The sequence below is a fragment of the Olea europaea genome, unplaced genomic scaffold, assembly GCF_002742605.1.
Source record: "Olea europaea var. sylvestris unplaced genomic scaffold, O_europaea_v1 scaffold1558, whole genome shotgun sequence".
In the NCBI taxonomy this organism is placed as follows: Eukaryota; Viridiplantae; Streptophyta; class Magnoliopsida; order Lamiales; family Oleaceae; genus Olea; species Olea europaea.
This window is the reverse complement of record NW_019233181.1, coordinates 25,631-37,976: the sequence shown is the minus strand read 5'-3', so window position 1 is coordinate 37,976 and position 12,346 is coordinate 25,631. Positions and strand designations below refer to the sequence as shown.

At 33.7% G+C, this 12,346-nt stretch overlaps 1 protein-coding gene across 1 annotated transcript; it reads left to right on the top strand.

The window, feature by feature from the left end:
- Positions 1-234: 234 nt before the first annotated feature.
- LOC111376730 (berberine bridge enzyme-like 18) lies at positions 235-2,001 on the top strand. The gene has a single exon (XM_022999712.1). It carries the CDS (start codon positions 274-276, stop codon positions 1,864-1,866), a length of 1,593 nt encoding a protein of 530 aa, XP_022855480.1. The 5' UTR covers positions 235-273; the 3' UTR covers positions 1,867-2,001.
- The last annotated feature ends 10,345 nt before the right edge of the window (positions 2,002-12,346 follow it).

The window sequence follows — 12,346 nt, the reverse complement described above, 5'->3', positions numbered from 1 at the left end:
ATACCTTGAGGCATTTTTTAATAATTATTTTTACACCTTCGTTTGAGAAATTGAATAATTCCACATCACCCTGCCATATATTCCTATTTTCCCAGCTTTTGCAGGAATTAAAAGGATAATAATGGAAGGTTGAATTATGTGATATAAAATAATTCACGAGGCATAATAATTCATTTTCACACGCATTTAGAAAAGTCACTGAAAAACATCTATAAATGCATGAAACTTTGTTCATAGATAAGCAACAAATTAGAGGGAGAAAAAAAAAATAGTATGCAGATTTCAGGTAGTATGATCCCATTTATTCTTTTGGCATTCATTTTAATTTCGGGAGCTTCTTCTGCTCATACTGAAAATGATTTTCTTGAATGCCTTAGCCTTCAGTTTCGAAAATCCAACTCAGAGTCTGATTCTATTTACACCCCATTAAATGCATCATATTCATCTATTTTCCAGTCTTCAATACGTAATCTACGCCCAGCATCAAAGTCTGGCCAGAAACCTGTCGTAATCATTACACCAGAGCATGAATCTCAAATTCAAGCAGCGATTTATTGCTCTAAAAAACATGGGATTCAGCTAAAAGTCCGAAGTGGTGGACATGACTACGAAGGACTTTCATACATATCTCAAACGTCATTTTTCATAGTGGATATGAGAAACCTACGATCAATATCCATTGACACAGAAAAAAACACTGCATGGGTTCAAACAGGTGCAACACTTGGTGAACTTTATTATACAATCTCTCAGAAAAGCAAGACTTTGGCGTTCACAGCCGGTGTTTGCCCTACTGTGGGTGTTGGAGGGCACTTCAGTGGCGGAGGATATGGCATGATGTCACGTAAACATGGTATTGCTGCAGATCACATCATTGATGCCAAACTCATTGATGCTAATGGCCAAATTCTCGACCGAGAATCCATGGGAGAAGATCTCTTCTGGGCCATTAGAGGAGGTGGAGGTACCAGTTTTGGAATTGTGGTTGCATTTGAGGTGAAATTAATTGTAATTCCGGAAACTGTGACAGTTTTTAATGTTACAAGAACGTTAGAACAAAATGCAACCCAGCTAGTACACAGATGGCAATATGTTGCTGACAAGATTGATGACAATCTTTTGTTAAGGCTCTTCTTAAGAAGCATCAACTCTTCAGGAAAGAGGACAATAAGAGCTTCTTTCACTTCTTTGTACCTAGGTCGAGTTGATGATCTTCTTATTATAATGCAAGAGAAATTCCCAGAGTTGAGTTTGGTGAAAGAAGATTGTACTGAAATGCGATGGATAGAGTCCATACTCTTTTTTGCAGGTTTCCAGGGCCGATCTTCGGACATTTTGCTGAATAGAACTCAAGCTTCCACGAGGTATTTCAAAGGAAAATCCGATTACGTGAAGCAACCAATTCCAGAATATGGTCTAAAAGGCATATGGAAGTTTCTTAACCAGGAAGATGTAAATAGGGCTGAATTGCAATTCAGTCCATATGGAGGGAGAATTTACAATATCTCAGAATCAGAAATTCCTTTCCCACATCGATCAGGCAACATATTCATGATCCACTATGGTGTGGGCTGGAGTGAAGAAGAGAACGCAAAATCCGGAAGGCATATAAATTGGATCCGGAAGCTTTACACTTATATGGCTCGTTATGTGTCAAAATCACCAAGAGCTGCATATTTCAATTACAGAGATTTGGATATTGGAATGAACAGCATTGAGGGGAATACGAGCTACAAACAAGCAAGTGTTTGGGGATTTAAGTACTTTAAGCATAACTTTAGAAGATTGGTTCATATCAAGAGTAAGGCGGATCCAACAAATTTCTTTAGAAATGAACAAAGTGTTCCACCAGTATCGCCATGGTAAAAGAAGAATATGTATTGGTTTTCCAGTATTTATATACTCAATAAAAGGCATACGTGCCCTGAACAATTTGTTATCTAAGCATAAATAAACAATGAATAATGAATAAATGACCATTTAGTTTTTTATTTTGTTTTATTTTTGTTTCGAATTTCATTAATTAGCATTTGTATGCCTTCACTTTAAAGTTATTGAGGATTAACTATTTTTGCACATTTAAGAATTTCCTTTTGATTATGAAATATGAATGCCACTAACTATATTTACTAATTCGATCTTTAAAGACTACATAATAGCATTCAAATTTATAAAACGGTATCCTATGCTATTGTTTGTGTGAGCGATTTTCTTTGGCACGTTAATTTCTTTGAACTGGCAACTATAGAAGGTGATAGACATGAATATCCGCCATAGTTGAATTAAATCTTCTGTTTCCTTTAACATATTATTTTACCTTATTTTTATGTTCTATAATTAAGTAAGATTCTTTCATTTTTATTACGATTTAGCGTTATCTTGTATGAGAATTATTATTTAACACTTTATTCATTGTCATTTTCTTGGTTGGACTTTGATTAAAATTTAATGAAATTGTGAGTTGTCTCCAAATCTTATTTGCTTTTTGATTTTTGTGCGCGAACACTACACGAAACAATGGTTTGCCCAATTGGCATTTCCGGGCCAACCCAAAAATTAATTGCATATACATTTTCAAACCAATGTTTTCCTAGTTGGGTTTTCTATCATATAGTATAGTTTGTTATGATAAATTAATAATTTATAATAAATAATTTTTTTTTATTAATTGTATCTATTTATTATTGAGCATGCAAATTAAAGTGCCTATGATCACTTGTGATAATATAAGTTAGGTACTTGTGTTGGGAAATACAGTGTGACACAAATAATATTTTAATTATAAATTATTTATTCACAACAAATGTATAAGGGTTGGCATCTTGTACTGGAAGGTTTTAATGTTGACTAATTCACTATTGAGATTTGCAATTTGTTCTCATCACAGATATAGTTAAAGGTGATCCAGTACACTTAGAGTGTATTGAACAAATCATGTGTCGAGTTTAATTTTATAACAAAATTGTGTGGAGAATTAAATTCCACTTGATCCATGTGTATTTCATCTAAATCTCTTGACATGGTTATGTCTATATTTTCATGATTTTAATGATTCATGATTTATCAACGAGTGAGATCAGTTTGATTGCTCAAATATCTTGATGATTTGAGAACTTCAGAATGAACAAACTGGAAAACATGAATTAGTGTCGGGAGCCATCATCTTGAAATGTGGGTAGAGTGACAACTTATAATTTTCTGTTTAACGGTTAAAATTTGAGTTCGGTGTTTAGTGATGGCTAAACTTCAACATTTGTGATTAGTTAACATGATCTTTGAAGAAAATGATACTTAAATTAGTGAGGATAATTAGAAGGGCAAAATGGTCATTTATGCTCATACCTAATTATTGGATCTTAGACATAGATAAACTATATATATTACAAGTCAAATGAAAGCATTACAGATTTATTGACTTCTGTGATCTTATATATTCCAAGATTTTAGGCTTCTGCCTTTAGTGAAAAAAGCAAAGACTAATAATTAGATTGAGTAGCCTAGAGTCAATTAGATAGGATCTAATTATTGAAGCTTGTATAACATATGTCCAGCCATGTCCATGTAGTATCTCTATAAAGTACATGAACTTAATTACGGTAACTAAAATAGTTTTGGATTTAATTGTAATTGCAATAAAGTTTTATATTTAGTGATAAGCATCTATTATGTCCCGCAAATGAAGTAGAAATTTGATTTTTTTTTAATAGGACAAGGTTCTATAAAATCAGTGTCTGATACGTTTAGCACTTTAATGAATAAAGTTTCTATCTACACTGGACATTTGATTAATGGTCTTTATATTTTAAACAATTCCACATATGAAATAAAAAGGTTACTCTTATAAACCATAAAATGTTGCACCATACTAGTGATACATATCTATGGTGTCTCGACAAATCAACCTTAATAGAATACAAAAATTGACTAGAGATGGTTCTTTCAACTCAATTAAGATCGAACCATTGTCAATTTGTGATTCTTGTTTGGAAGGCAATATGACAAGGATATCTTTTTATTTTTACAAAAAGAGAGAGCTAAAGATGTATTGAAACTAGTTCATTGTGATATGTATGGACCCGATAATACACTTGAGAGAGTGATTGGAAAAACATATTTATACGAGACATTACTTATTGCAGTACTATCTCAAAATCTTATTACATTAGTAGGAATAGTTGCTTCTTTACTACCAACTATCGAACTAGTCATTTATGGTTTAAAATTTCGCTTGAAAGAAGTTCCAATATGCAATGTTCCGTAAGTAAACAATATGCACTTGGTAAACTTTTAAAAATAGCTAAGCAAATTGTATGAATAGAAGCACCAATGGTGCATAGATGTGCTTTCGAAGTTTTAGATAAAATGTTAAGATACATTAATAAATGTGATTTACCATTTGGTGGAAAAGTCAATGTGTATGGAGGAGATTTTTGTCAAGTTTCACCTATAGTACAAAAAGGAACAAAAGATGATAAAATGAAGGCAAGTTTAATTTTTCAAATTTATGGCATTATTTTATCCAACCACTAGTACTCCCGAATATGAGAGCTAAATTGAATCCATTTTTTGGGAATATTTACCAAACATTAGAAATAGAATTGAGAAAAAACATTAATGCCACATGATTATGCTTCCTTAAGATATTATCATAGAATTTGAAAATGATTTTAAATTATTGAAAGAGATAATTAGCATAGTGTTTCCCAATTTTCAAACACGTGGATACAATTTTCATATTATGATGAACATAATTAATTTAACTTCGGAAAAATAATATGTAGATGTAACAAAAAATATGTTACTTAATTTAATTCCAGGAAAGATATTTACATATTTTAGTTTTGATGAAGTCATTGATAAAATTGAAAGATTTATTCATGAAGATTTTTCAAACAATCTAACTTCAAATGGTATTCCTCCACATGAACTTTTGCTGAAAAAAATTGCCCGATTATGTTGCTTAGAATGGCATCGAAAAATTTTTGCCAGACTAAACTGAAATCCTGGCTCCGCCTCTGATGTAATAGAACTAAAGTTTAAACAAAATATTATTTTAGTTGAGACTGGAACAGGAGAATATTGTGGGAAACAAGTATTTTTATTGAGAATTCCATTCATTCCACTTGAAGGTGATAAACATTCAGTACCATTTAAAAGAATTTAGTTTCTCATACGTCCTTGTTTTGCAATGACTATTAACAAAGCTAAAGGGGAAACTCAAGATTTTGTTGGACTTCATCTTTGTGAACCCGTATTTTCACATGGTGTATGCTTATAATGTTTCCCAAAAGTTTTGTATTTATGTTTCCTAGCTTGTTTTCAATAAATACAAATGAAGACTCTAAAATACAGCTTCTCATATTTAGAATTATTCCCTATTCCTAGAGGTTCATCATTAAATTACTAAATCGAAGTTTTAAGCATATGAAAGCCATAGAAGAATCTTATATGTTGGTATAAATTTTGACTACCATGAACTTAAGCAATTCATTCTGTGCAATTTGTGATAGCAAAATGAAGAAGAAACCAACAAGCCAAAAATGGAGGCTAGCGCTCCAAACAAACTTGGCAGAATAAGTGATTGCCCAAAATCATATTACAAGGAAAATGAGATTACAAGTGAATAAATAGTAAAATAGCAAAAAGACTAAACTGCCGTAATCAAGTAAATAAATCTACCATTCTACCTTTTAACAATAAGATAGATAGAAACTAACTATTTTTCCTAACACCCCCCTTCAAACTCACGATGTGACAGTGAGAAGCATCGATAGTTTGTTGATAAAAAAGCGAAAATGCTAAACAGCGTGTGATTTCGTGAAAAAATCAGCTCGTTGCATCGAAGAAGAAACAAAAGGTAGAGTAAGAGTGCCATGCTAAAGATGGTGACAAATGAGATAACAATCGATTTCAATGTGCTTTTTCCACTCATGAAACACGGAGTTGTGAGATATCTGAATAGCGCTCTTATTATCACATCTGCAAGTAACCAATGCAACCAAATAACTTTAGTAGTAGTGGATGCCATAGCATGATACTCAGCCTCGGTAGAAGATTGAGAAACAACAGTTTGCTTCTTACTTTTCCAAGAAATAAGAGAATCACCCAAAAATACACAAAAACGAGTGGTAGATTTACGATTAGTTGGATCACTAGTCTAGTCAGCATCAGCGTACATACGTAGCTCTAAAGATGAGGTTGATGGAAATAAGAGACTCTGGAAACAAGTGCCACGAAGATAACACAAAATAGGAACAACAGCATCCCAATGAACTGTAATAGAGATGCAACAAACTGACTGACAATATGAACAACATATTCCTCCATTTGAAATTAGATTTGAACCAATAGTGGTAGATTTACGATTAGTTGGATCACTAGTCTAGTCAGCATCAGTGTACATACGTAGCTCTAAAGATGAGGTCGATGGAAATAAGAGACTCTGGAAACAAGTGCCACGAAGATAACACAAAATAGGAACAACAGCAGCCCAATGAACTGTAATAGAGATGCAACAAACTGACTGACAATATGAACAACATATTCCTCCATTTGAAATTAGATTTGAACCAAAGTTGGAAGAATTTTGTGGGCCGCTTGATCACCACTCCATCTACTTTGCAAAGCTACATGCTAGCACTCAATTAGTAGCGCTGGCATGTCACTTGGCTCCTCAGCTCCGCCGGTATGAACAGTTCTTAATGTTAATTGAGTACCCAGTTCTCCAATCGATTGTCCTGCAATAATACCTATACCTATAGCTTCAAACGATTTCACTCAAATAGGTGCGTGACTCTATCAAAGGATGGAACATATCTGGACGATTAATAGTAAAATATACCAAGCAATCAACAATAGTACGATATAAAGTATGATCTATCAAAGGTACACCATCAAATGAAGAATACCGAACGTTAGTCTCAAGAGGAGTATCAACAGTTCGAGTATCAGTGGATGAGCACATTCAATGACATTGGTTGTATACTTAGACTGAGGTAGAAGATAACCCTTAGGAGAATAAGCAACCTCTATACCCAAAAAGTAACATAGGAGACCTAAGTCCTTCATTTCAAATTGACGAGCTAATTCTAACTTCAAGATGACAATGCCATCAATATCATCACCAGTAATAATCAAGTCATCAACATATAAAGAAAGGATAATACGACGTGCTGATGTGCACTAAACAAAGAAAGCAGAATCATGATGATTGGATGAAAAACTAAAAGAGGCAATAATAGTAGAAAACTTCTTCTCAAACGAAGCACGAGGTGCTTGTTTGAGACCATAAAGTGCCTTCTCAAGTTTAAAAACATCTCCAGGGTTATGAGAAACACCAGGAGGGGACACCATATAAACGTCGTCATGAAGAGCTCCATTTAAGAAAGCATTTTTAACATCCATCTGAGAGATATTCCATCGACGAATAGACGCAATAGCAATCAGTGTACGAATAGTAGTCATCTTTGCAATAGGAGCAAAGGTCTTTTCATAATCCATACCATACTCTTGATTGAAATCCTTAGGAACTAATCTAGCTTTATATCACTAAACAGAGCCATCAGCTTTTGTTTTTATCTTATAGACCCAATGAGAACCAACAACCTGTTAACCAGGTGGTAATGGAACTAAATCCTAAGTAACAGTCTTATGCAGTGCAGAGAGTTCCTTAGCCATAGCCTCCTCCCAAAGAGGATCAAGAATAGCCTCTTGCCAAAGGGGATCAAAGAGTCAGTAGCAGTCCTCATAGCAGTGGCAATATCAGTCTTCTGGAATTTGGGAGGTCAATCCCCACATCTATCTTATTGGCCCAATAAAATACAACAATAGATGTACCTCATTTTGACTCATTTGATATTAATACTTTGAAACCTTCTGCTCCTACTTTTTCTAATCTCACTAAGCAGTTTCAGAAATTTCTTGCCACACAGCCATCTCCTTTATCTGCATCTTTATGTATAGGCTTGTCGTCACAAAATCCTTCAGGTAAAAGTTCCTATATATGGGTTTTAGACTCGGGTGTGCCTAATCTTATGTCACCTGACTCGACATCCTTTGTTTCTTTATTTCCTTCTAAGTCATCTATATCTGTCATGAGCACTGATGGCACTCCAATGTCCTTGGCAGGTGTCGTTTTTGTTAGCACACAAAATTTATAACTTTCAAATGTTTATTGCATTCCTGCCCTTTCTATGAATCTTGTCTTTGTTGGTCAATTATGTGATGCTGGATACTTATTTTAGTTTTCTTCTGCTACTTATCAGCAGGATCTTCGTTCTCAAAAGCTGATTGGGATAGGCCGTAGACACAGGAGATTGTATGTTTTGGACAATCTGAAAAGACTAGATGTTGCAGCCAATAGTGTTGATTTATCATCCTTTTGTTTAAGTCCCTCTTCTTCTAGGTTATATTTATGACATTCTCGTCTTGGTCATGTTTCTGGTAGTCGTTTGAGATATTTAGTCTCCAAAGGAGCTTTGGGAAACCTACAGAGTCATGATATTTCTAATTACAGTGATTGTAAACTTGCTAAATTTTCTACTTTGCCTTTCAATCGAAGTATTTCTTCTTTTTTTGCACCATTTGATCTTATACATTCTGATGTGTGGGGACCTTCTCCTATTGCTACAAAGGGAGGGTCACAATATTATATTTCTTTTATTGATGATTATAGTTTTTATCGTTGGGTTTATCTTATGAAACGTCGCTCTGATTTTTTGTCCATTTATAAATCTTTTAGATCACTTGTCAAAACTCAACACTCAGCTATAATTAAGTGTTTCAGATGTGATTTAGGTAGAGAGTATACTTCTAATAAATTCTCTGAATTACTTGCCTCTGAGGAAACTCTATATCGAACCTCTTGTACTGATACACGACAACAAAATGGTGTTGCTGAAAGGAAACATAGGCATCTAGTTGAAACTGCTCGTTCTCTCATATTATCTCCCAAAGTTCCTAAAGAATTCTAAGGTAAAGCTATCCTTACTGCTATTTATTTAATCAATAAAATTCCATCATCTCACACTCCTGATTATTTTTTTTGGAAAGCTTTTGGTTGTACCTATTTTGTTCTTCATCCTAAAGTAAAGCGTGCCAAGTTAACTTCATGCTCTGCTATTTGTGTGTTTTTAGGTTATGGCGAGGGACAGAAAGGTTATTGTTGTTTTGATCCTATTAGCCAAAAAGTGTATGTCTCTCATCATGTTGTGTTCCTTGAGCATATTCCATTCTTTTATATTCTCGATCATTTTCATAACATGACTAAGTCTGAACTCATTTGCATTGATCCATTCTTTGATGGTACAAATAGTCCATTCTCTCATACCCCATGCATTATAGATATTCAATGCACTACCAGTACAAATGCAATGGATCAGGAAGTCCTTGATGTTCCCACTCCATCTATGGCCTCCCAAGCACCTTCTGTGATTGTCGATCCACCCCTTTGATATCCTCAGGGTTCTCATAAGTCTACCCAGTTACCAGACTTTAGTTATTCTTGCTATTCAGATTCCTTTAATTGTTTTTTAACCTCTATTCATAACCTATCTGAGCCCTTTTCCCATGGTTTGAATGCCACAAACAATAAATATGAAAGCAATAAAGAACATCAATATTGTTGGCAGAGAAAGCCCAACTAGGTAAAAATTCTTGGATCAAGCCAGTAACCTCCATTATAGATAATGTGAACTTACAGTCCAATCCAACCTAGTAAATTCCACTTGACTCGCTGATCTAATTACTGCAATCACCAAGACCCGTTGGAAAGTTCTTCACTCATACTTGCTTTTTGATCTTCTGGAATTGTCTACCTCTCGTAGATCAGCTAGTTCTTGTTCTCTTCTTATGCTTGTAGTCCAACCTCCCTCAAGTTTCAACAATCTCTGAAATCTATTGAGAAAGTACATTCCTTATGTGTTAAGGAAATGGGTGTTTTGGATTATGTGACTTCGATTTTTTCCTAACAAATGGTTGTATGTTCTCAAGAATCAAATGATAGAAATCAATATATAGATTTTGTTCTTGGATTTTCAAATAATGATATGGAGAACTATTATAATGGACAACCACTCTAAATTTCGTGTAATGCCTTGGGTATTTATAATGGAAGTAAATTAGGTATGGGCTGTGTAAAACTCTTGAAAAATGAGAAATAAGGTTTTCCATGTAACATTATCCCTTGAGCGAGAGCTTAGTGACAGGTGGACGACGGTCTATCACTTGAGTGATAGTTCAGCGACGGTTGGCGATAGTGTTTCTGCTTCTTACTACTCAAGTATGAGTTGGGCGATAGGCTAACATAAATCCAGTGGCTCTTTCCTTTTGTCCCTAACTCGAAACCTAGGTTACCTACTTCAACTATACAATATTTCCACCAACTCCTTGACATTTACAACTCTTTAATTTAAGTCTTTTTTGTTTAATGAATTGCTATTACATAAAATCCTAACACTAACTATATGTAATTAGAAACTATCAAAAATATGTTATTGTCGACAAAAATGATGTATCTACAACATGAAACCTACATCATTCATGCTAGAAACAGGCTCTTGTTTAGTTTATCTTGTGTATAGTTGGATAAAAGAATAGCTGATGAATCTTTTGCAATTGTCAACACTAATAAAGTTAGTTTCTATTTTTCTTCTCTTCAATTTACATTAATCCAAACAAATAAATAGCTAAAATTTGCTTATGAATAAGTAATTCATCTCACAATTAAGCAACTAAATAGATACGACGTATTCTAAAATAAAATGATTGCATCATTTTTTATATTTACTTGTCAAAACTTACCAACAAATGATTAACATACAGCATCCAATTAACAAAACAATATCACTAGGCCAACCATTTCTGCATTTCATCAACTTCTGAAAAATGTTCAATTCATGCGCTCATCAAAACAAAATTAATACTAAACTTGTGTAACACATGTGACATCGACTTGTATTGAATGAATTTTACATGCTCCAATGTATCTTTTATATGCCTTTGTCTTGGACCTTATTTCGTAAGGTACATAAAATTCTCATCAAGTTGAATTCTTTGAAGTGTATTTTGTCCCTTGAATACAATTATTTTTGCGAAGTACTAATTAGTTCTTAATAATATAGAGTCAGTATTGTTTAGTTGTCAACTTCTGTATTACTCTATATTTTTAGGAGATTTATTGTCCTTAAACAAAAACTAGTGGACGAACCAGTTTGGTTGAATCGCCATATTATCAAACATCATGTATAAAATTCTGCTAAGTAATGGGACAAACAAATCAAATGATATAATTGAAATATCAAATACCCTTAACATTTTCGACCACCATCAAGACTATGTTTTGAAACATTGGTACATCATTATATACTTTTAGAAACTAAAATAATTCATGTACCTCTAAGAATACATGAATTCACTAATTATATTTAACTAAATTAATTACATTGCAACTATTTTAAAATTTTAAAATAATACCCATGAATAACTCCTAAAAGACCCAACCGACATCAACAAGTAGTTGAATTTGATTTTTTGTTCTTTTTGATAACGAAAGAAGATCAATTCATCCGATCAACATCACCAAATCCTACACAATCACCTTGATTCACTCACCAACATACCCAAATCCCACACAATGGCCTTGATTCACTGCTTGCACATATCAATTAATTTATTTCATTTAAAATGTATGATTGTATTTCCTTTTACTGATTTGTACAGTTGTGTATAAATTACTCCACATAGTATGAATAAAATTATCATTACCATTCTATAAAAGTTTGTTTCAGCCCTTCTATGGTATTAGAGCATTGATGAGCTCCCACGAGTCCCTACAAGATCCTAAAAAAATTGCTCTCTTAAAGCCTTTCTGATCATGGAAAGAAACACCAGCACTCTTACAGTAGTCAGTCCAACATCGTAAACACAACCACCCTAAATAATCTGATTGATCTAAAATCAAACCATTTCCAACAAATTATGGCTACTTCAAATTATTTCTTTGGGAAGGCCCAATTTGACTTACTGCTATTTGGCCCTAATCTACAGGGGTTATCAATGGAACTAAATCTTGTTCATTTACAGAATGTTAGCTGACTGAAAGGCAACCCCAACTCTAGATTTTTTTGTATGGTAAAGACATGACCAACTTCTTCTCCATTGCATTATTTCCTCTCTCTCAGAATAAGCAATTCCTTTTATTAGTTCTTCAAAGACTTTAGCTGAAGCATGGAATTGACTCATCAAGTGCTATGCCAATTCGTAATCGTCCTAAGTCATGGGAATTATAGATCAACTCTCCAAAAGTTGAGGCACACGATCTATGACTGAATATCTTTGTTGTATTAGA